This window comes from Fukomys damarensis, unplaced genomic scaffold (assembly GCF_012274545.1).
Source record: "Fukomys damarensis isolate Sample0158 unplaced genomic scaffold, DMR_v1.0_HiC HiC_scaffold_39, whole genome shotgun sequence".
In the NCBI taxonomy this organism is placed as follows: domain Eukaryota; kingdom Metazoa; phylum Chordata; class Mammalia; order Rodentia; family Bathyergidae; genus Fukomys; species Fukomys damarensis.
This window is the reverse complement of record NW_022900951.1, coordinates 125547447-125573903: the sequence shown is the minus strand read 5'-3', so window position 1 is coordinate 125573903 and position 26457 is coordinate 125547447. Positions and strand designations below refer to the sequence as shown.

Sequence of the window (26457 nt, the reverse complement as noted above, 5' to 3'; positions counted from 1 at the left end):
GGGGAGGAGGGGGAGAAGGGAGGGCAGAGGTAAGGGGAAAAAAATGAGAATCAAGACTTGCCATGTAAAGGTACATGATCCCAACAATGAATGTAACTGTACTGTATCCCTAAATGTACCAATAAACTCAATTTAAAAAAAAAAAAATTTTATAAAAACTACTCCACTGAGTGTTCCCTGTCTCTTAAAGCCTAAGAATTTAATACTTGAAAAAAATCTGTACCTGATTCTGACAGAGGAGGTTTCAAGCAAATGTTCCGGTAGACTTCATTTTTCTCTTCATCAGGCAGAAAGCTCAATAATTTCCTTCCCATAACCTCACTCTGGAGAGAGGGAGAGAGAGAGGGAGGGGAGGGAAAGGGGGAGGGGAAGGGGAGGGGAAGGGGAAGGAAAGAGGGGGAGGAGGAAGAGGAGAAAACACATTTTATTCTATGTGCTGATACTGTTCATTTCCCCCATCTCCTCACCTCCAGCACATTTAGGTCCTGCCCCATTTCAGCCACCTGTTTTAAAACTGCTGTAGCTCCCCACCTTGGGACGGCCATCCTGACCTTTCCAATGTACTCATGCAAAGTACCTTATCTCTCCAGCAATTACTCTGGCCGGAGACCTCCACTCCATGCTTTTCAGATTTTCACTGTGTGCTGCCTCCCTCCCATCTCATTCATCCCTGGCCATCTAAGATTCTGAGATCACTGTAATCATTCCCATTTGTTCTTTCCCTCTGCCATATCTGCCAGAGAAAATCTGAACTCTGGACACTTCCAATTTTTCATCTACCCCACACCTTCATCGAAGCATCTGAATGTAAATGAAAACTAACAAACAAACAAAAACCCCTCTTATCAGGCAGTATAATGGGTACTCAAACCTGCCCCAAAGCATTTTTTTGATAATTCATCTTACTACTCTTCAACATGACTCTTTCTTGTCTTTTCCTCCTTCAAACCTCCAAGCCCTCAGCCCTCTATAGTATTTTCAGCTGACCTCAATTATTTCAGTTAAAAAAGGAAAAGGAAATGCCAACATCTCCCTGCCCCAATCTACCATCCCATGTATTCTTGTGCTGAGAAACCTGCCTTCCCTCCTAGTACGATGAATAAGCTCCCTCCCTCCCACAGAAGACTAACACCTTCATTTGTACATGCTGCCCCGTTTTCTTTTGGCTTTTCAAAGATATTGTTCCAAAAACATCCCCACCTGCCATATCATCAAGCTTTCTCTATCTACTGGGTCTTCCTATAAGCACACAAGTGCTATACAACAATTTCTACAATACCCGTCACCTTATAAAGAAGTCACACAAAATTCTAAAAACACTAAACTTCCCTTCATACTACGCTCTCTCCTCCAACTATAACCACTTATCTGGTCTAGATGGAAATAAAAATTCTGAAATGAACTTACTTGGTCACTTTTCTTCACTTCTCAGCTTCCACTGGAAACCAACCAAATATTTATCCTAATCACTCCAGATAACTACTGACCTCCATGGTGCCAAGTCCTGTAATCCATTTTCAGTCCTCATCTTGCCTAACATCTCACTCGGCATTTGATGCAACAGATCCTTCCTTTTTCCTTTTATTAGCTTTAATTACTTATTTTTAGACTGACATACGGTGTTTGTACAAATGCAATGTGATGTATACACTGGATAGTGATCAACTCAGGGTAATTAGCACAGCCATCACCTTAAACATTACTCTTTCTGTATAGTGAATACACTCAAATTTCCTCCTACAGGGGATACATAATGCACTGTCATTATCCGCAGTCACCAGTAGGAAGTTCTGGTGTGCTGTTGTGCACTAGGGTGACTGTGGAACAGCGTAGCACCCACTGATCAGCTTCTCCCATGGACACCAGAACTTATTTCCCCTATCACACAATATCATTGCCTTTACTGACCGACCACTCCCTCTCCTGCTTCCTCCAGTCCCCAGCCTCTGCTAACCACTCTTCTGTTCCAACCTCTGTGAGATCAACATTTTCAGATTCCACAGAAGCGAGAGGTCGTGTGGTGTTTTTGCCCAGTGCTTGAGTTATTTCACCTAACATAATGCCCTCGAGGTCCACCCATGTGGTCACAGTGACAGGATTTTATTCTCTTCGTGGCTGAGTAATGTCCTATTGTGTGTATGTACCACACTTTCTTTGTCTGTGTCTTTGTTCATAGACATTTAGGCTAACTCCATGCCTTGGGTATTGTGAATGGTGCACTAATACATAGGAGTGCAGGTGTCTTTTGACATGTAGGTTTCATTGCCCTTGGGTATATACCCAGCAGTGGGCTTGCTGGACGTATAGTAGCTTTAGCTTTAGTTTCGGGACAGACCTCCATACTGTTCTCTATAAAAGTGGTACTATTTTATTTTCCCATCAGCAATGCACAAGGAAAAAAGCTCAATATCATTAATCATTAGGGAAATGTAAATCAAAGCCACAATGAGATGTCCCCTCACCCCAAGGAGAATGGCTATTATAAAAAAGACAAATACAATGAGTGCTGAAATACTTTCTTCACTTGGATTCCAGGATACCACACACACATGGATGTGCTTCTACATCCAAGGCCACACTTTCACAGTTTTCTTTGCTGGATCTTCCTCTTTTTCCTGGCTACCTGACTCAGCAATACCCAGGGCTTAGTCACTGGATCTCTTCTCTCACTATCATGTCCCCCTGGGTCATCTTTTCCAGTTCCTCCTCATTATGTACCTCTCTGTTGACGACGACCAAATTCTTCTGGACTTATACCCACAAGAAAACCCAACTTGGATGTCTAAGAAGAGCCTAATTTTAAGATACGCAAAAGAAATCCCCCAATCTTTTCTCTGAAAAGTTCCGCTTTGTTTCAGGTAAATGGCACCACCCTTCACCTACCTGCTTGCCCTTGGCCTATAGAATACATTCTCTACTTCATTTCCACAGCTTTTTGAATAACACAATCTCTGACAGTGCTTCCCTACCTGTTTTGCTCCTGCCTGTTTATTATCTGTTTCCCAACTGAAATATAAATTGTGTCAGAACAGAGGCCTTGTTTGTCTTAATCAATGCCATACCCTGAACACCTGAAACACAGCTTGGCATAATTTAGCACTCAATACATATTTGTTCAATGACTAAAATATGCTATACTATGTAGTTAAAATACAGTGACATGCGAGTAAACCAAACACCAGACAGAGAAGTAATGATAGAAGCAAAGTAATAAAGTATTCTTTGTAGATAAATAATGACTTTGGCTGGAGAACCACAGATTAAAATTAGTTTTTACTGATTAGTATTAACAGTACACCATTAATATTTAGAAATATCTCTTTATGGCCCATTTGTAGAAGCAGACTATGAGTTGGCCATCACTTCAATTAGCAGATGGATCCCATCTCAATCACGAAAAAGCTTGGCTTGACTCAGGATAGAAATACTACTTTAATTTAGTAAACAAAATGTTATGGAAGTAACAGACAATACATTTTGACAGAGAAAGTCATTCCACAAATTACTGCTTTCCCAAAAGATGTAGATTTCTTTTCATTAAACTTAAAACTTTTCACTAAAATACTTTTATTGGTTTAGTTTTAAAACATAATTTAGATACAAAGCAAATTACCTCTGATGAGGGAAGGCCACCCACCTACCCACCCACCCATCCATCCATCCCTTCACATAACAGAGGATAAAGTAAATACTCCAAGCCTGACATTGTGCTAGGGATGTTCACATGCATACTAGCTCACTGAATCCCTGTGAGAGGAAGAATTAGCCGCTACCTTAGTCCTGAGGAAATCAAGGGTTGTCTAACCACTGGAAATTCAGGAATGAAGAAATGAGATTTGCATAGAAGTGTCATCCAACTCAATGTTTCCTGTTCTATCGCTCCATAGCTACCTCAAGTCCAGTTCATACCAGGACCAAAACATTTGCTACTGAATGAGTGCCTTCATTTTGGGCATTCTATATGAACTCAATTGTTTAAAAATTTTATGCTGTGTACTTGAAAAAGTTATAGAAGATGAGCCTGATATGAATTATAACTCAAATAAGTGCATAGTCAAGTAGGGCAGTTAGTATATGCACAGGAATTATGATACAAACTAAAAACAGGACCAAAACAAGAGATATAAAGTGCTATGTCACCGTTCCTTATTATTGAAAGAAAGGCTAGCACTATCACTTAGAATAATTCAAAGTGAGCTATTTTTTCAGTCGTATGGATGGGAAGAGAAGCAATGAGTTTCCATAGACTCTGCAGGAATAAGAATTGTAACAATAAGCTTTATAACAAATCACCAATGAAAACAGCAGAGCCAACAATCATTACAGTGAGCCTGCTTCTGAAAGGGCAGAGACCTAAAACCACCATCAATCTCAATCTCTTGTTATTTCTGTAAATCTTTGGCATTTGCTCTTCTTATTACTCAAGGCAGAATGATCAAGGTGCTTATAGCTTAATGAAGCAAGGGTAAATACCAGAGAAAAATTAAGAACTTCTTTTCAAAAGCCAAGTTTGAATACCTATTAGTTGTCATACAAATATTATTATGGTCTCAGTCATGCCAAAAAAAGCAGAAAGGAATTTACCCGAGTCTATGACATTTACTGAGAATCCAAAGGATAACAGAGCTGTAGGAGATCCAGGATGGGTTTCAAATCAAATGAAACTCATTAGACAGGCATCCTGGTGCACACTTTCCATCCCAGCACTCAAGAGGCTGAGGCAGGAGGATCCCTGGAAGTTTGAGGCTAGCCTGGACTACATATAGTGAGTGCAAGGACAACTTGAACTATATAGCAAGATCCTCTCTCAAAAAATAAAGTTCAAAATGAGACTCATCACTAGTAATTCCCTGCTGTGCAGTGAGTCCTCAAGCAGAACAGAGCAAATCTGCCCACAATTGTCACAGACTAAAGACATACTCATGTGTAAACCTTGCTTAATTCTCTGCTGTTGAAATTTCAGTGCTGAAAAACTCTTTCCATGAAGTGTATTGTTATATTATTAAAAGGTGCATTTGCTGAATAACCAAAAAAGAGAATGGCTACATGTAAATTTCCACAGTATATATTTTTCAAGGGATCAGTGGAGCAGGGTGAGCAGGCAGGCAGGCCACCAAGATCGGACCATGGAACTACAAGTTCCCCTACATACGACCACATATTTTTCCAAAGGAAAAACTATCAAGAGAATGAATGATTGGGAAAAATATGATGGAAAATTTCAGATACATATTTAAACCATGATTATAATAATGGACATAATCTATTCATGACCAGTGTTATAACATTATAACATCCACCTTTACCTTTATGCCAAATCCCCTCCCAATCCATCAGCAAAGTGTATTTTACTTACAAAACACTTGCACTTCCAATTATATCCATCTATTGCCCAGAATAGCCAGCTGTTTTCAAGTAGACTCTGCTTTTTCATGCTTGCTCCCCACAGCCAATTTTGAACACACTGGCCAAAATATCACAAAACTTAGGTCATTATCCACACCTGCTCTATCCCCTCGATGGCTCCATTTCATCTCAGAGGGAAGGCAGTGATCACACACAAGGTGATCTTTGCCACTTGTTGTGGCTTGTATCTAGATGCTCCCCACAAAGCCTCATGCAGTCATAGGTGGGGCTTTTTGGGAAGTGGCTGGATCTAGAGTGTGTGACTCTGGGATGAAGGATGTGATGCTGGGACTGATTCCTACTGCAATACTAGTATTAAGGGTGCTCTACCCTGGGTGTGAGTGCTGCCTGCCCTACGGGTGGGGAGCCTGGATAGAATATAAGGGAAAGAAGGAGGGCTGCTGTTGTTGCTTCTCACTTGCTGCTTGCTACTTTGCTACTTTGTTGCCTTCGGCCTGCCATGAATTATTTCCCCTCTAATCACGGCCCTCTGCTATTGCCACCCTGACTTGGAGACAGCCAATTACGGAATGAGACCTCTACAATCTGTAAGCTACAATAAATCTTCCCTCCTTTAACTTTGGGCATTGGGTATTTTGTCTCAGCAATGAGAAAAGTAACCAAGACACTACTCTTCTAGTATTTTTCATCTCCCAGTTCTCCTTTTACTTACCATACTCCAGTCACACCACTCTTGTTGATGAAACTTTTCCACACCAAACATATTCTTGTACTCAGACCTCTCCACATGTTCTAGCCTCTGCCTAAAACACACTTGCACCAGTTACTGTGTGAAACACCTATTCGCTCCATTCCTATCTGTGCTCCAATGTCACCTAATCAGACAGGCCTACCCTGAGTATACTATTTACAACAGCCGACCTCCAAGCACCATCTTAGTCCCTTTCATATTTATAGTGATTGTGTGGTGGGGGCATCTCAAATGTTGAAGGGCGAAGGAACCTCTTGAAAGTGAAAATTTGACTAAATATTATGAGAAAATCAAGATAATATTTCAACTAACATCGTCACTATGAAAAAATCTTCATGTAATAAGAAAAAGTCATCAATCTCAGTCAACAAAGAATTTGGTTTCAGCAGTATCAGCTGCCATAAAATTTGGAGAGTTTTCTGATCTTCATTATAATAAAATTTAAGCTACACTGGATCCTTTTCACATTCCCTCTTTAATAGATGTAATAACACTCTTCCAATTCTATAATATAAATATCCTCAAGTCCAATTCAATTAATATATCTAATATTTGCATTTTATTTAGCTGGCTTAGTATCCTTATCCTGCAAATATAAGTTGAATTTGGAAATGTAAACATTTTTTAAAGCAAGGAAGAGAATGAGAAATAGAAGAAACAGATTCCAGTACCTGTAAATTACAATAAAAAGGTATAAAATGTACTGAGTTTCCAAGATGGTCATGCTCACTTGTATAGTTAAACTAGTAGAATAAGTTCTGAATTCACTTCCAATGTAAGTACAATAAAGTCAAGCCATTCTTCTATTATTTTCTATATTTAAAAATTGAGTCCTATATTTAAAATTTATATTTACATATAATTTTATATTATAAAATTTAAATTTTATAAATATTCAGTCTATATTTAAAATTCTTGAGAAAATTCTGTGGAGTGAAGAGTAGTTGTAAAATGAAAACCACCACCCATATAAGATTTTCCTTATCCTGCAAATATAAGTTGAATTTGGAAATGTAAACATTTTTTAAAGCAAGGAAGAGAATGAGAAATAGAAGAAACAGATTCCAGTACCTGTAAATTACAATAAAAAGGTATAAAATGTACTGAGTTTCCAAGATGGTCATGCTCACTTGTATAGTTAAACTAGTAGAATAAGTTCTGAATTCACTTCCAATGTAAGTACAATAAAGTCAAGCCATTCTTCTATTATTTTCTATATTTAAAAATTGAGTCCTATATTTAAAATTTATATTTACATATAATTTTATATTATAAAATTTAAATTTTATAAATATTCAGTCTATATTTAAAATTCTTGAGAAAATTCTGTGGAGTGAAGAGTAGTTGTAAAATGAAAACCACCACCCATATAAGATTAACCTAACTCCCCCAATGATGCAGATTTTGTGGGAGAGGGTTGTCAGCGATGGTCTTTATATGTTTGCTTAAGTGTAATATGAAGGCATAGCTATAGGCTGAGTGTTTGTTACCCCCAAATCCGTATGTGGAAAGCTAACCTTCATTGTGATGGTATTTTAAGTGGAGCATTTGAGGGTGATTAAGTCATGAGGACAGACATGAACTGGATTAGTCTTCTAATGAAAGAAACCCCAAAGAGCTCCCTTGTCTCTTCTGTAGTACACGGACACAGCCAGAAGAAAGCTGTCTATGAACCAGAGAATGGGCCTCCATCAGACACCAAATCTGCTGGCACCTTGGTCTTAGGCTTCTTGACCTCCAGGGCTATAATCATAAATTTCTTTTGTATAAACCAACCAGTCTATGGTGCTTTTATCACAGCATAAAATATTCCAAGAGGAACATAGTACTGTAATATTTAAATAGTATATTTGCTGAGTGTACAGCTGGAAGATCAATTAAATCAATAGGAAATCATATATTCCACTCAGTGGTGCTATGAAGATGGGGAGAGCTTACCTGACATGGACACCACAACACCAAAGGGCTCAAGAACAAGTGACCGCTTCTGCACAGCAGAGCCCAAGCACAACTAATGCATAGGTGTCTCTGGTGATACCCACGATAATGTTAAACTATGAAACTATGCAACCATTTCTATTTATTTTTCTAAATTATATAGTAATTTATTAAGTGCAAGGTCCCGAGTTTGATCTCCAGTACAAAAACAAAACAAAACAAACAACAGCAACAACAAAGACAGTAATTTGTTATTTAAAAGATAAAAAAAGATACAGACTCCAAAATATACAAATTCAAACACCACCATATGACACATCGTCACTCTGGATACTCCAGTGGTTCTAGCAACTGCTATTTTATAAAGCACCCTCTTCTTTGGGGATTTCCTACCAGGGTAATTTTCAAACCATGAAAGGAAACTATGCTCAATTATCTTGCATATAGATTGAAAACTGAAACCAATGCAGATAACAATAAAACAGAAGCACATTTTGTGACAATGAGAACACTTTCTCCCATGTATCATGCGCCACAGAAAGAAATAATAACCCTAGAAAATGAACCTAAATGATCCCTTTCCCAAACAATGGAAGAACTTACTGATAAGTAGCCAAGGACAGCTGTGATGTTTTCAGTGATGTAAAAGATCACCCCATCTGTACTCAGCACAATCATAGAGCAGTCTAATGCCTAATAAAGAGAGAATAATAATGTAATTAAATGGTGCAACAATAATAAAATGATAGCTTTATTTCTAAATGCCTAATTATAATAGCATACAGAAAATATATTATATTTCCTACATATCAATAAAGTAGGCACATACTCGATTAAAATTCCACTATTTTGCCTCCAACACAGAATATACTTAACCTTAAGCATGAGATGTTTATCAAGTGCTGTGTCATTTGGACAACACAAATTTCACTGTACACCCAATTAGCTCAAACCTTTCCAACACAACATGGGAAGATTCATTTCCTTGTTTAGATTGTTTCATTTTAAGTGGACTTAATTTCAAAAATGCTAAGAATATTTAAGGGCACTTTCATTTGTGGTTAGTCGTCTACGTATAAATATGGATATCGCCATGACCTCCCTGCTGTATAATGCATCTGATATCCAGGCCTCCTGGTAGTGAACATCTAAAGTGATAAATAAACTATAAAAAATTTATTTTTCAAAATTGGACCAAGCTTATGGTTATACAGGGAAACAGTCTGATATCAGAGATGGTCAGATTACTGGGAATTGAGACATAGGGGCACATTGGAACCTGTGCTTGGCTTGAAACATTTACCTAACACTGATGGCCTGGAATGTCGGGGGGCAAAAAGGAAAGCTCGGCCCTGTATAAGGTGGAAAGATAAATCAGGGACTGTGGTAGACAGCCAAGTTTCCCAAAGAGTGACAGTTTTGGCAGATGAAATAGAAACACCTTGTCTAGCAACAAGAGACAGGGAAGGTTTGTTCCTACATCAGCTTCAGCTATAAAAGTAGAAAAAGAAAATTGTCTCTCTCAGGAAACACTACACAGAAGCCCACATTCACACACCTGTGGAGCTGAAATCCAGACACTACCCAGCTACCAAGTCTACTATTGAGTTTAAAGTGGTCCAGATGCTGGCTATATTTAATAAAACAATCAAAAACATCTTTTGAGAATTATTCTAAAGCAAGAGCTCAAATAATTCATGCAGCTAAAGTTACAAATAATATGAGATTACAATAAAAATTAATAAACACAGAAGAGATGAAAGAACCATTATGAGTGAGAGGCTATGGCAATAATAAAATGCAAGATTAGGTTCAAAAAAGCAGATACTGGAATTAATCAGATACAGAATATAAAGTATGATATGGCTAATATATGTAAATAAATAAGAAAGAATATTGAACATTTTAAAGAACAAAAGGCTTAAAACTGAGCAGAGGAGTGCAAACCATAAACAAAATGTCTATAAACAACAGAAATAAAAAATATCTGAAATTAAAAATCAAGGTCTAGGAATGAGCTCAGTGGTACGAGGCACTAAAAAAAAGAAGAAAAGAGGAGAGGAGAGGTGAGGGGAGGGAAGAGGAGGAGAGGAGAGGAGGGAAAGCAAAGAGAGGAAAGAAAAGAAAGAGAAACAATACATTAGAACATAGCTGGAAAATTTTTGAATTGGAAGACAGCTGAACACTCAGAGTGTAAACAGGGAGACTTATACATGGAAAATAAGAGTAATTAAATTTATTTCACTTAGCATTTTGATCTCAAGGTGCACCCATTATCCTACAAACTATTCAAAGTTATCCTTCTTTATGGCAGAATAGTACTCCACTATGTATAAATTCCACATTTTCTGTATCCATTCATCTGTTGAGGGACATATAGGCTGCTTCGAAGATTTATGTGTTGGGAGTTGTGCTACCATAAATATGTGTATGCATGGATCAGTATAATATGCTGTCTAGCTCTTTTGAGAAGAGAACCAGAAGAGGAATATCTGGGTCAAATGGAATTTCTAATTTCAGTTTTTTGAGTAATCTCCATAGTGGTTTAACAGTCTACATTACAAAAAGAATTTGTTTGTCAAAAGATGCCTTCAACAGAGTGAAAAAGCAGGAGGAAGAATCTGTAACAGTTAACTAGCAGGTCATTAGCTCTCAAAATCAATTTAAAAAGCCAACATATGATCATTGTAAATTATGAATGTACTGAACTATCACTGCACTTCATGAATGAGTACAATTATTGTGTTATTCAAGAAGTATTTTTGTTTATGTATGTATGTGCATATTTGAAGTTTTCTTTTTTTGGGTGTGTATATGCATATTTGATTTTACAATAAATAGGTAGTAAATGTTACACACACACACACACACACACACACACAGAAGAGTGTGTTTTATGCTGCTGGGAATTAAACCCTAGGGCGTTGGGTAAGTCAGACAAGCATGCTAACACTGAGCTACATTCCCAAGGCCAATGAAGAAAATTTTTTAAATGTTTTGGAATATGGAACCTAGATGATTTGATAACTGCAGTATACATGTATTGAATTATCACACTGTACCCCATAACTATGTAGCATTAAAATAATAATAAAATACAAAATATTCAAGAAAAGAAATGGCTATAGAGTCATATAGACAGACTTCATTAAAGAGTCCCCAATGTAAAAAACTAATAATCCAATAAGAAACTGAGGATGGCTATAAATATCTCATAAAAGAAGAAATACAAAAAGTCTCAAAATGTGAAAATATGATGTCATTTTCAATCAGGAATATGTCACTGAAACAAGAAGATATCATTCAATTCCTACCAGATTAACCAAAATTTAAAAATCAGGCAAGCAGAATTATTAGCAACATGTGGGGCAATAAGAACTTGCATTCATGAGATCCATATGTGAGACCCATGCATTTTTTTTACTTATTAACACACTAATGGTTGACAAGAAAGTGTTTGTTTGAAAGACAAGCCCCAGCAGGTAAGAGTTCCAACAATACCATCAAAGTATTATGTAAGGAAACCCAATATGTACAAAGAAATTTGCCTAGAAGAAATGAGGCCCTTGTTAATGTATTCAACAATTATCTACATTAAGAATACATTTGGGCACTGTATTATTGATGTCCTGATCACCAAAAACAAAGCAAATCAAATGTCTCCTCTCCAGAGAAACAGTGACGTATGTTGTTAGTAAAATGATGGCTCAAGTCTTTTTTCTGCTTTTCATGTCTGTTATTAAATAATTTTTCCACAAAATTTTTTTTGCATTCAGGGGCTGGGGTGTAGCTCAGTGGCACAGTGGTCACCTAGCACTGGCCGGGCCCTGGGTTCCATCCTCAGCACCACAGAAAGCAAAGCAAAATAAATGCTCCTGCTCATACCTGACAGGGCGTATGAAGAAAGGTGTTCCAAAGAGCGCTTCTCACTACAGTGGAGATCGGCACTTACAATGGTCTCACCGTGGGTACCTTCTCACCAGTCCTACCTCTGTTCCCCATTCAAGTGGTGGAGGCCTCTGCAGTCCTGTGCGGCCTCCTAATGCCACCTGCAGGGGAAGCTTCAGCAACCATTCCCTGTGACTGGCATTATAAAAACCACACCTATCTACTTCAGAGCATGGGATCTACATACTCCACTGAGTCCCCCAAGGGTCCAATACTGCAGAGGGCAGAGTAGTTAGTCATCTCTGTGCAACTTCTGACTAAAGAGACAGAATGAAAAAGCTGGAGAGAATCTTTGTCCTTCCTCCTACACAGACTCTCCCTCAAGTTTAACCGGAAGAGGTCTCAAGTGACTGAACCACCACCTGTGTGTTCCTGTGAACCCATATACAGCTTGGTTAGCAACCACCTTATATTCCATTTCTCTCTTTTCCTGTCTGGCTTTTCTTTTGCCCTCATGCTCACTGTCATGAGATTGCACAGCCCACTAAAACCTCAACAAGGAAGCTCTGCTTCAGTCTTGGTGTTCCGGGGAGCACGAGCCAAAAGAGCTTGCTTGCTAGTGCCCAGCAACAGCAGAATGGAATATGGAATTGTGTAGGATGTTCTCACAACAGTTTAGGTGTAAACTGAGTGTACGAGTTACATGCAACATCATGGACTGAGCTTCAAAAGAAGTGTTATCAAAACCATGAGGGCACAAGGGATGGAGAGAGGGGAGGGAGGGCAGGGAAGGGGGATGGAAAAAAGAATTGAAAAAAACGGAAACAGAGCTTTTGCAAATGGAAAGGGTCTGAGAGTTGGAAGGGGCAGGGAGGGATGGGAGTAATATGGGGGGAAGAAAACAGGATGTGTTAGGTACACGTACCAGCTTTGCACAATAAGTGCAAACATGACTAATAAATTTTTTTAAAAAATTAAGTCACAGATGAACAGGTGCAATATCATCCTATATAAATAAAGGTAAAAACATGAAAAACAAAATAATATATCATTTAGAGATATTTATATATGACCTAGAAATACAATGAAAAGTCAAGGAATGGTTGAAATAAAATTCAGGCGATGGTGAGGAAGTTTATAGGAAGGAGGCTTCAAAGGACCTGTTCATGATTTATTTATTAAGATCAATGTTATTTGTACTATTTAAATTGTAAATATATGTTATATATATTCTTCTAAGTTTACTTCTGTGACTGTGTGGCTGACTCAGAGCTGTGCTAGCCAGTGGGTGCAAGAGTATCACTGGCTGGAGAAAAGATGAAAGTTCACAGTAGAGCAGGGGTGCAGCTTGGCGGCAGACTGCCTGCCGAGCATGCACAAGGCTCTGAGTTCAATCTCCCAAAATTTTAAAAATTCAAAGTATGGTGTTATGCCCTATATCTAACATGTCCCCTCAAAGCCTGATGCAGTCATAGGTGGGCAGTTTCACAGGTGGCTGGATCACGGTGTGTGAATGTGGATTAAGGGCGTGATGCTGGGATCAAGGGTGTGGATAACGGAATGCACTATAAAGGGACAGAAAGGAGGCAGGTTTTCTGCTGTTGCTTACTGCTTGCTGTTGCTAACTTCTGCTGGCCACACCAAGAGCTGTTTCTCCTCTGCAGTGCCCCTCTGTCATGCCAACCTGCCTTGGAGCCAGCTGACTATGGACTGGAACCTCTACAAACTGTGAGCTGACTAAACCTTCCCACACTTAACTTTGGGAGTTGGGAATTTTGTCCCAACAATGAGAAAAGTAACTAAGACACATGGTGTTATTGAGGGTGCTTTTGTGCCATCCATCACAAAGTGGAAAACTCATCAAGCATAACCATTGTTAACTTGGGCACGGCCTTCGCAGGCACAAGAAGCAAAAAGCATGTTGCTCTTCACCTCTCCCCACACTCTGCTTTCATGCTTTGTAAATGGCCAAAGCCATCCTCTGACAAGTGAAGACAAGCATCACACTCTTGCCCCTCTCCCTAGATTCCCTGAGCTTTCTCTCTGCTTGAAGTCAGCTGTGATAACAGCCTGAACTAGCATGTCTGTCCCTAGGAAAGAACAGGTTCTTCCAGGGCAGCCACTAAAGGCTCTAAAGCCTAAAGGAGGTCAAAAGTGGAGAGAGGGAGTAACCCAAGACATTCTGATTTCTCCCAGTGTAATATCATATATTCTGTGTTCGTGAACATAGTTATTCCTGCAGGGTATAGTTACACCAAGCCTAGCTCCTAAAATATTTTAAACAAACATCAAGTTTTACAAGATTAGTAACAGGATTTCATGTGGCACATTCTGAGGCCTCTCTGTGGCAAACATTTGTGTGTATGATCCCCCGAGACAAAATCTCCTTAACAAAATTGAGGTAAGGCTGGGGCTGCATCTCAACTGTAGACTGCCTGGCTAGCAAGCACAAGATTCCGAGTCCCACCTCCAGCACCAAAGACAAATTAAATCAAATTAAATTAAATTAAGTGAAATTAAAGTGAGGGAATCTGTGGCTGGAAAGGTGGAAGGATGCCCCCACACTCACTGACACAATGGTGTAAAATGAGGTGCTATAAAACACGATTCAATTTAGGGCTTTCCGACTTGATGAAGGTGCAAAAGGGATATGCATGAAAGAGAAGCTACTGTACTCTCGGCACTGTATTCGATAAATTGCATGCAGTATTCAGCACTTTATTATAACACAGCCTTTGGGTTAGGTGATTCTGCACACCGATTTGCTAATGAAAGTGTTCTGAATACATTTAATGTTGGCTAGGCCAAGCTGTGGTGTTTGGTAGGGAAAGTGTATTAAATGGATTTTATACTTAAAATATTTTCAACTTAATGGTGGCTTCTTTGCAAAGTAACCCCACCATAAGTTGTGGAGCATCTTTGTTCGAAAAATGACTCCACTCACCCACAGTCGGTGGAATTCTGCTTCTAGTCCTGGGTAAGTTTGAGAAGTTTCCACTACACAACACAGGTCTCCGGCTTTATTACAATAAGGAGGCTCATAGTGCTGGTGGCCAGGCAGAACCACCCGCCAGGGGGCCTGAGCTCATCCCTTCTGCTCTAGAAATTCTACACTATCTTCTCAATCTTACTCCCACTACAACTCAGTGAAATACACACACTTTTTACCCAGTTTAAAGAGAAAGAAAACAAGACTCAGAGAAATCACTCAAAACCCACAGTGAGTAAGTGACAAGGGCAACAAAATGCATGTCCCTGTCCGATTCAAAGGAATAGGGTCTGTCGGGGCACAGTTTGTAGCCTTCGACCTTAGTCAAACTCCCCAGTTTTCTTGGAGATAAAAACTATCAGTCTGCACTCCCACCAACAATGGAGAAGGGTTCCTTTCTCCCCACAACCCCGCCAACATTTGTTATTGTGTGATTTCTTGATAGCAGCCATTCTTTGTGGGGTGAGGTGAAATCTCAGTGTTGTTTTCATCTGCATCTCTCGAATGACCAGTGATGTGGAACATTTTTTCATATGTTTACTTGTTGCTTTTACTTCTTTGTCTGAGAAATGTCTGTTCATTTCAGATGCCCATTTTTGAATTGGGTCTTTATTTTGGGGGGCTGACTGTTTTGAGTTCTTTATATAGTCTAGATAGTAGTCCTTTGTCTGAGGAGCCGTTGGTAAATTTTTTTTTCCCACATTGTAGGTTGTCTCTTAGTTCTGTTGATGGTTTCTTTTGCAGTGCAGAAGCTTTTTAATAAGATGAGATCCCACTTGTTGATTCTTTCTGCTAATTCCCGTGCTACTGAGGATTTGTTCATAAAGGACTAAAGGTGTAGGGACAGTGAGAAGGGTAGAGGAAGGGGAATAAGAGAAAGGGAAAAATTATGAGAAAATGTAAAAATGGAATTAAAGTGTTTGTAGGTGGGGAGGGGAGGAGGGGGTGAAGGGAGGGTGGGGACAAGGGGAAATAATGAGAACCAAGACCTGTCTTGTAAAGGTACAAGATCCCAGTAATGAATGTAACTGTACTGTATACCTAGAATGTACCAATAAATTCAATTTAAATAAAGAACTACCAACACTTCATCTCCTTGAAAAAGACAGATTTGAGTCTTTATTCTTACAGTCTGACAATCCATGTTGAATGAGTGCTAAGTATTCACTCAATCGCCCACTAACCTCTACCAGGACATGTTCATATTTGTTATCACTTAATATCAGTGGTTCTCAAAACTCAAGTGGTATAAACAGCATCTGGGGAGCCCATGAGAAATGCAGACTTCAGACCCTGACAGGTAGGAGATTACAACTCAAAGGGCTAAAGTTTACACCTAAGAATTTGCATCTTTACCAAGCTCCTTATGCAACTTTGATGGATATTGTTTCTTAGCCACACACTGAAGAACACTATTCTTTATCTTATATCATATGTATTCTACATAAAAAGTAATCAAAGCACAAAAGCCCTCTTACCTGTAGCACCACTTTGCTCATTTCTTCTCGGTTACAAAATGATGGAACCCAATTTTGTTCATCAGCAGGGACCGGTGAACTGAGATTTTCTTTAGAAAGGAAGAAAGGACAGAAAAGCGTTATATTAAACTTATTAGCTATGGGCATTAGATTTTTTTTTCACAGTTATAATTAATGTTATAGAAAGGACTCATGAGACATGGTGAGTCTTAGTGAAGGATCTAATGTAGACCGATTCTCCTTATAAATGATCACAAGCATGGACATGTCAGAAAATGAAAAAGACCTCAAGATCATTCAACTAAATTTCTACTCTACATTATGACTTATCCAGTAACTATGATTTTTCAGCTTTCAGTTATTTCCTTCTCTTGGATTCTACCCAAACCCAGGATCCTTAATATCCCAGATAAGGTCAAGATCTCTACAAGGACCCAGACCCTATCCTCTGGCTAAAACATACAATTCCACTCTTTAGCTGCATCTAACTAAGCCTGGAGGAAGAGCCCTTAAGCACAGTATCTTCAGGCCTTACCTGATGTGTCTGAGAAGCTGCTGGCTGCCTCTCATTCCCAGCTACCCCATTCTGCAAGGCTTCCTGGCTCTCCCAATCATACCTACTCCACTAACTTCATCTGGGGAGGGGCTTCACTCTCAGGTGGCCTTTAACATTCAAATTAATGAACAGTAGTTCACCTTCCTCATTAAGAAAGGAGGGGCTCATATCACCCAACTTTGATCCCCATTACAAATGCAGACTGCCCTGACAAGGGGTCATCTGGAGGGTTCCTCCTACTTTCCCAGGGAATCTGAGTCTCAGATACATTCCTTGGGGTACACTGGGCCAGAAGGTGGTCGTGCCTGAGTAGAAGAGCCCGGAACCTCACTGCAGATAGACGGGAAGAGGATGTGTACACTGCAGGGGAGCAGAATGAGAGGAAAAGGAAACTGTGCTAATGAGGAACCTGACTCCAGTTCAGTGTTCCTGAACACTGCCCCAGCCTGGGGACGGGGCTCATAGACCACGTGAGTCTCCCACAGTTACTGTCAGAAGCCAGCATCAGATCCAAGCCAAACCCTTCACCATACCTCACTGGGCAGCGGGGTGCTGAGGTCACAGGAGGACTCCATGATTGTCATTAAAGGAACAAATATTTATGGAGCTCTCCTTCCTACTTGTCAGAGTTGGCAAGGAAGAAGATACAGCAGAAACAAGGCACAGTGACCATCCTGCTGGGCCTTACACACTGGTTGGGCAGGACAGACAGATGATGGACACACAGACAGGGGAACAGATCATTTCAGGCATCTGCAAGTATGAGCACTGAGACTGTGCCATCTGGGGAAGCCTGACTGAGACAGAAATGTAATGAAAGGATCTGAATGACAAGAAGGCAGCCACATGACAACACCAGATCACAACATCTCTCAAGCAGGGGGATCAGTAAGTGCTGAGTGAAGCAGGGAAGGATTCTGCCCATTTTAAAGAAAGGAGGTCAAGTGGGTGATGGGGAAAGAACAGAGGGTGGCACAATAGTGAAGTCAGCAACAGAAAGGGTCCTAGCATGGAAGGTATATGGCAAGGAATTGGCTTTTAATTCAGAGTGAAACATGAAGTACTTTTAAGCAGAAGAGTGGTGTGGTGAATTTTTAACACATCACACTAGCTGCTTGTGGAAAATAAAATAAATAATAGAGAGAGCAAGAGTGGAGAAGCAGAAAGTCTAGCTAGGCACTTCCTTCAAAGGTGAGAGATGTGGACCTGGGGAACTGCTGGTGATGATAGAGAATTCCAAGCACGTAGGATCCAGAACAAGTAGTGTAACAGTAACCAAGGTTGACCTCAATACTCATACCTGAACAATGCTGAAACAGATTTAAGTGTTCTCACCAGCAAAACCAGTAAGTATAAAGTCTGGCTGACAACCAGAGTCAGCAGATGCCCAAACGGTGTGCCACACAGCACAAGTACATGCACTTTTTATTTGTCAATTAAAAAGAGAAAGTGCAAGATATGACACAGCCTGGATGAGAATGATAACACCAAGGCTATGCAAGTAGTGAGAAGAGAATGGGCTATAGAGTTGGTTGAAAGGAGGAGCCAAAAGGGTTCGCTGAGAGTTTGGAGGAGGACATGAAAGAGTCTGAGGTGAGTTTGAGTCAGTGAATTTGAGTGAATTGTGAGTTTGAGGTCAGCCTGGGCTACGTGGAGAGACCCCAAACAAACAAACAAACAATATAAATAAATTAATTCCAGATGAATAAAAATGAAGAAAGCTTGCTTAATAAAAGAGTTCCTCAGTGGCCTTGGTAGCTTCTGCATTAAATAGCCAATTAAAGAAGTTGCAAAGGAAACTCTCCTGCTGACTCTATGACGAGTATGATTCTCGAGTATGGAGCTCAGGGAAGAGTCTGGGCTGGACACAGGATTACAAAATAGGGATTAGCTATGTCTGGACAGCTTGTCACAGCAAGGGACTGATGAAGACTACTTGGGAAGTGAGCACAGACAGAAAAGAGAAAAAATATCCAAGGTCTCAGCCCTGGCACATGCCAATGCTTGCAAGTTGAAATATGGGAAGAGGTGGAATAAAAAAGACAGAAAAGCATCAGCCAATGGGCTATGAGAGAAAGCCAGGGAGTGTGTGGTCCCAGAAGCTGAGAGAAAGGTATTTCATGAAGCAAGGACTGTACTCCGGTAGGCTGAGGCAGGAGGATTGCAAGTTTGAGCCCAATCTGGACAACTTACCAACTCAATGAGGTCCTGTTACAAAATATAAAATAACAAAAGGGCTTGGGATGTAGCTTGGTGTGAAGATCTGAAGATCATGGGCTCAATCCCCAGGGCTGTTTAATGTATTTGAAATATCAATTAAGACAAGGGCATTGTGGAGAACACCTGACAAAGTAGGTGGAGTGGGGTGGGGAACAGTGGCCAGTCTGCCCTGAGCGCTGCACAGGATGGGAAAGAACGGATGGGACGTGAGGAAACAAGGTCTATGAAATAACTCCAGGGACTTTTGCTGTGAAGGAGGGCTCAGAAATATAGCAAGAGCTGGAGATGTCCTGGGGTCAAGAAAACATGGTTAAGATTAGAGATTAGCTCAGCACGAGTCCATACAGATGGGCCTGATGCACACCTGCACTGAGAGCTCTGCTATGATCAGAGGATCACTGGTGTTACTTTGCAGGCTCAGGGCTGTATCTTCCCCCTTAAGTCTTACTGTACACCTCACCTGTAAATGCCCAAGACACAAAACTTGGCACTACCATTTCCCACATATGCTTCTGCTAATGTTCATTTTTGTACTCCACTTTTGCACAAACCTTAGGGCTACGTGATGCGCTAAAAATAAGCAGGAATGGAGAGGAACAAAATATCTGTGAAATTAAAAGGTTATTTAAGAAGAGATGCCTTGTAGTCATGGATGGCTTCCCAAGAAGGCCTGAGGAGAAGGAAGGGGCCTATCTGCCCCACCCACCACTCATTTTCAATGTAGCCAATGAGAAAGCAGTAAGTTAGCTAGGGTGCCCAAATCCAACCTTGTTTAATGATGGAGACCGCAGTAGACATCTGGTTCTCATTCTCAGAGGGGGTCTGGCTTCTGGTCAGAGAGGTCTGGCTCTTTGTTGAATAGATCTGGCTCTCTGCTGAAGAAGAGCTCTGGATGGTGAGAGGGGAGACATGGCTCACTGCTGAAAAAGAGCTCTGGCTCTCTGTTGAAGAGGAGGACTGAATCATAGAATGGGAGGTCTGGCTCACTGTTGAAGTGGAGGTCCTGATCACTGTTGAAGAGGACATCCCGCTGGTTGTTGCAGAGAAAGTGCCGATCGCTGTTGAAGAGGAGGTCAGGCCCAACTGTGCCTTGTCTCCATCACCACTTTTAGGGCATTCGTGACGTTGCATCAAGGTGTGAATCTGCTCAAACACCGTGTAACCGTATTCCTCTGTCAGATCTTCATCTTTATCAGGCGGGCTCCTAATTGACAAAACTACCAAGATCAGTAATGGCAAGGGTATGGCTAGGAATTCAGACAACACAGCAACAGGAGGTGGGGAATAAGAAGAGAGAAAAACCGATGCTTGTACCAATAATTGAGCCAAAGTCCAGCCCTTGATTCCATGGCATAATAACACCTATTGCCAACAGGGGCAGTGACGTAGGCCTAAAATCCTAGCTGGCTGGTAGCCTGAGGAAAGAGGACTGTAAGTCTGAGATCACCCCAGGCGACTTGATGAGATTCTGTCTCCAAATAAAATTGAAAGACCTATTGCTATTAAAATAAGACATGCAAGCTGACTTGATTGCCCCTAGATGGTGAGTCCCTTATGTGAGGGGCCATATCTGTGCCCATGTCTTCCAGAGCAATCAGCACAGGGCCTAGCACAATGGCTCAAGAATTACATAAATCCACTGAGTTCAAATTCATTTGAATTTAAAGGTAGAGGCACCACAGACTCTCACCTGCTTTAACAAGAGTAGTTCTGATTAGTAAAATTCTTTCCCACTGACCCATAATTACCCAAGGCTCTCTCAAAACAAAAGCTCCTTCTCAGAGAGACAGCTCAGCCAAAAAATGTCACTTAAGGGGTTTTGTTTTTACTTTTAAAAACTACTGATCATACTGAAAATCTTGACAAAACTTTTTGATTGGTGCACTTGAATTTATTTTAGACATTTGATCTGGCAAAATAAGTTAATTTATCTTTTCAATGCCAAACAAATTTAAGCCCTAGGCAAGCCTAGCCTGTCTGCACAGCTTGTATTCCCACAGGGCACCAAACATTCAGTCCCGTAGTGTCACTGGGTGTGAAACAAGCACAGGGAGTGGGCAAAGGTTTGGACATAACTATCAGCCAGTTAGGAATTCATACCTCTTTGTTTCCCTTTCATCTCCCTCCATTTTCCAGTGAAACAATGACAGATTCTGAAATCAGAGTAGAGCAACATTTTTACTAAAAAGTCATTTTGTGGTGAATCACAGGAAAGCAATAAGGTTAATCAAAATTTTCAACTGCATAACTCTTTCCATTCAAGGGATGCCTTCTTTTTTCACTTTTCATTAATGTTTGCAATACATAAATAGCTGCCCTTGCTTTGGGGGACTAGTACACATACGTAACATATCCTGATCACATCAGGCTCCTTTCGCCTTCCTTCCTCTCCCCATCCCCATGCTCCCCTTCCCCACTTCCAAAATCTCTGCTGCCAATTTCTTCTACAACATAGGCTATCATTAAGTACCAATAATCCCTTCACATCATGTAGGTATGGAAGTCTCACTTTATTGTGTTACTTCTCCACAAATATCTTCAATGTTACAAACAATTGTATCCATAAAAGTCATAAAAAAATTCTGTGAACTCAGACAATTGAATTCAGTAGTCAAATATTCATGAGTTTAAGTCCATGCCTTTAAATTCATTTAATTTTTACTCTTTTCAAGGCCAAGGGAAATGAATCTGTAAGAGGAAAGCTTCATATCTACAATGTCCATGCTGCCACTGACAAGAACTGTGCGTACTTGTGACAGCAGAGATAGCCTGGCAATATGAAACAATGGCCCTAAAATCATCAAAGTGCTCTGTTTCAAGCTGTGTTGTTAGATTCTCACATCATCTCAAGCCCAAAGCCCCAAAGTTGAGGTCGATGACTTTCAAATGTATGTTAAGAAGAAACAGCCAGGTGTGGTGGTACACACCTACAATCCCAGCACTCTGGGAGGCTGAGACAGGAGGGTGGCAAGTTTGAGTCCATCCCGGGCAATTTAGTGACTTAGGGAGACCTTGTCTCAAAAGAATATTTTTAAAAAGAGCTTGGGAATATAACACAGTGAGAAGGCCCTGGGCTCAATTTCTAATACTGCATTGGCCTTGGGGTTCCAACACAGTCTTAGACTGTACACCCCAAGTGTAGAGTAGTTATACCACGTAGGTTTGCATAACTGCATACCATCATATTCGTGCTATGGCAAGTCAAGTGATGACACATTTCTAGGAGCATATTCTCATCATTACGTGATTTGAAACAATAGTTCAGCAAGGTTGCCATCTACAAGAGTAACACTTAAAACTTAAATTCAAAGGAACCATCACCTATCTTCTCGGGCAAAACTGACTAAGGAACGAATTTCCCATCAGGAACTGGCAGGCAGCTACAGCAGTGACATGAAATCCTGTTTGAAGACACCCCACAGTGGGCTGCATATGCCTGTGATCCCCGGCATGACAGTAGATCCGAAACGAGTCCTACGATAATCCCAGCCTTCTGCCTCTACACTTCTGGCCCTTGCTGCTGGGAGAAGAGTCTCAAGTCAAAGGCTGTGCTCTCACTAAGTTTCGGACACAGGCAGGGGTTCAGAGGCCAAATGGCGAGAGTTTGTGGAGCTACTGGGAAAGAAGGAGCTCTGAAGATTTGCCTAAGGGACCTGGCTAATCTTGAGCCAAATGCTCAGCTATGTATTACAAGGTGACATTCTACCAGCCCAATCACAGCAAACCTCCCCAAGGAAAGAACAAGCCCTGAATTTGAAACCAAGCAGCAGTTGCAGCTCATGCATACCTAGAAGACCTTAGAGGTGCATAAGGCCAAGGTGGAGGAAAAGGACTGAAAAGGCCATCTGAAATACATGTACGGAGGGGGTCCAACAGTCTGTGCAGAGGAGGGGCCACGCTGCAGCTACTCAGAGAAAATCAACTAAAAGCACAGGTAACTGGAAGAAAGGGGGGGACAGACATCCTGACACCAGAATCTGGAAAAAGAGACGAGTAGATCAAATAAAACATAGGCACAGGACTTCATAAAACAGTGCGTTAGCCCACAGGGCTGCCAGCAGCAAGGCGGTGCCAAGCAAGAATGGCCATACTGAGAAGTCCTGAGAAACTCACAGACTGAAAGGGTAGAGCTGGGAAAATCTTCCACACAGAGGACACTGCCACCTAGCAGCAAATTTCATGGCACACACAGAGGCCAGAGACCAGACAGGCCACCAGACCTCTCTCCTTTTTTCCCCCTCTGTCATGGTCCTAGAAGCCAACTGGAAACCCTAGACAGCAAAGTTAGGGAGTGCAGCACAGAGGAGTTGAGGAAAGAAGGCATAGGCCACTAATAGCTTGAGAGAAAGACACAGGTGCGTAGGTCATAGGTCAGCACTCAGCCCCAGCAGCTGCAGGCTGAATTTGCAGCAGCAGTGGTCAGGATAGAGATATGCACCAGTGGGGCTGAAACAGGAGGCCCGTGCAAAGGCCAAGTGGAACCCACTGTACACAGGACTGGGAAAAGCCCCGAAGGCACCAGGACAACTACCAGTAAGGAAAATTGGATGAGCCAGCTGCTGGCTGAAGACGGGACCCAGCTCCCACCAAATCAGTCCTGAACCCAGCACCAATCCTACTGCAGACTTGGCAGGGGTACACAGCACAAACTGGGGACACTACCTGCCTTGGACACTACTACAGAACTGTGGACACCAGAGGAATTTTATTTTTTTTATTTTTAAAAATTTTATTAATTTTATTGATACAATTTAGATATACATAATGATTACATTTGTCATAGAAAATTTGTACCTATACACAGTATAGCCTAATTCCTTTTTTTCCCAATCCCCTCCCCTCTTAAGTCAAACCCCTCTTCCCCTAATGAACACAGACACAAAAGTCTGCAACAAAATACTGGCAAACAGAATGTAGCAAATCATCAAGAAGGTTATACATCATGACTAAGTAGGATTCATCCCAAGGGTGCAGGGACAGTTCAACACATACCACTTGATAAAGAGACAAAGACAAAAATCACATGATTGTCTCATATACAGAAAAAGCATTTCACAAAATCCAATACCCTTTCATGATTAAAAACAAACCCTACAGAAAATTGGAATAGATGGTCCTTACATCAATCTTATAAAAGCCATCTATGACAAACTAACAGTCAGCATGATACTGAACAGTCAAAAACTGAAAGCTTTCACTCTAAAATCAGGAACAAGATAAGGATTCCACTATCAACACTCCTGTTCAGTACAGTTCTAGAAACATTAGCCAGAGCAATTAGACAATAGAAAGAAATAAAAGGAATAAAGATCAGAAAGAAAGAAGTTAAATTATCATCATTTGCAGATGACAAAATTCTCTACATGGAAGACCCCAAAACTCCACCAAAAGTCTTTTAGATTTAATAAACAATTTCAGTGGAGTAGCTGAATACAAAGTCAACACTCAAAAATAAATAGCATTTCTGTACACAAATGACACTCACTGAGAAATAAATTAGGGAAACAGCACCTTTCAAAATAGCATGGAAAAAATGAAATACCTGGGAATCACTTTAATGAAGGAAGTAAAGGGCCTTTATATTGAAAACTACAGTACTCTGAAAAAGGAGATTAGAAAAAGGAGGATACCAGAAAATACAAAAATATTCCTTATTCTTAGGTAGGAAGAACCAACATAGTGAAAATGGCCATACTCTCAAAACTGTTACACAGATTTACAGGCAATCTCAATCAAAATACCATTAGCATACCTCACAGAACTAGAGAAAACATTCCTAAAATTCATTTGGAACCAGAAGAGACCTAGAAAAACAAAAACTATTCTAGGTAACAAAGGCAAGGCAGGGGTCATCACAATCCCTGGCTAGAAATTATACTACAGAGCTACTGTGACTGAAAAAATAGCATGGTATTGGCAAAATGGAAAAAAAAAACGGACCCAAAGATCAATGGAACAGAATAGAAAATGTGAAAACAACCCTCACTGGAAGAAAGATAGCTTCTTTAATAAGTGGTGTTGAAAAAACTGGCTTTCCACATGCTGAAGACTAAAACTAGACCCCCTACCTCTCATCATGCACTAAACTAAAATCAAAATGAATCAAAGATCTAAATATTAAAACAGAAATACTAAATCCTCTGGAAGAAAGAATAGGTAAAACTCTTGAGGACACAGGGTTAGGCAAAGCCTTCATGAACAAAACACAGACCACATGGGAAATACTATAAAGAATCAACAACTGAGATCTCATCCTATTAAAAAGCTTTCACACAGCAAAGGAAATCACCAAAAGAGTGAAAAGACAACCCACAGAGTAGAAAAAATTTTATCCAGTTATTCCTCAGCCAAAGGACTAATATCTAGAACATACAAAGAATTGAAAAACATCAGATCCCCCAAATTTAAAGACCTAATCCAAAAATAGGCATCTGAAATTAAGAGACACTTCACAGATGAAGAAGTACAAATGGCAAATATGTGAAAAAATGTTCAACGTCACAGGTCATCTGAGAGATGTAAATTAAAACAATGCTGAGATTCCATCTCACCCCAGAAAGAATGGCTGCTATCAAGAAACCAACCAACAGCAAATGCTGGCAGGGCTGTGGGGAAAAAGAAACCCTTCTCCACTGTTGGTGGGAGTGCAGCCTGGTGCAATCACTGCGGAAATCAGTATGCAGATTCCACAAAGAACTAGGATTAGAGGTCTCATTTGACCCAGCTATGCCCCTGCTGGGTATCTTCCCAAAAGAATAAAAAGCATCATACCACAGTGATGTATGCACACCCATGTTTAAATAGCTAAATCTTGACTATATCTCAGTTTGTAATAGCTAAATCTTGGAAACAGACCAAATGTCCCTCAACCGATGAATGGATAAAGATGTGGGTTTTTTATGCAATGGAGTGCTACTCAGCCACAAATAAGGATAAACTTGAGACCTTTCCAGCTAAATGGGTGCACTTTGAGACTATGCTCTTAAGTGAAATGAATCAGACACATGTTTAAATATCGTCTCTTTGCTGTGAGAACTGAAAGGGTAAAGAAGGACCAAAATGTATAGTAGATAATGTGAAATAGAAAAAAATGGTACAAAAGGCAAGGGGAACAAGCAAGGGGGGAGAGAGAAAAAGAAGGGAAAATGAGAAGAAAAAAATGGAAAATAAAACACTTGTAACTGTAGGTAAGGGAATGGCTCTGGCGCAGATCCCTTCCTTAGCATGCTCAAGGCCTAGGTTGCATCCCCAGCATTGCAAAAAAAAAAAA

General features: G+C 40.4%; 1 protein-coding gene across 1 annotated transcript in view; it reads right to left on the bottom strand.

Annotated features, from left to right (window-relative positions):
* Positions 1–26457, bottom strand: part of Pasd1 (PAS domain containing repressor 1) — a 93182-nt gene that overhangs the window by 44564 nt on the left and 22161 nt on the right. Inside the window, exons 2-6 of the mRNA XM_010639746.1 lie at positions 21288–21340; positions 19955–20391; positions 16412–16500; positions 8660–8749; positions 224–323 (exon numbers count right to left, since the gene is read on the bottom strand). Coding sequence (XP_010638048.1) covers positions 224–323; positions 8660–8749; positions 16412–16500; positions 19955–20391; positions 21288–21316 — 745 coding nt within the window. The 5' untranslated portion in view covers positions 21317–21340. The remainder of the gene's footprint in view (positions 1–223; positions 324–8659; positions 8750–16411; positions 16501–19954; positions 20392–21287; positions 21341–26457) is intronic.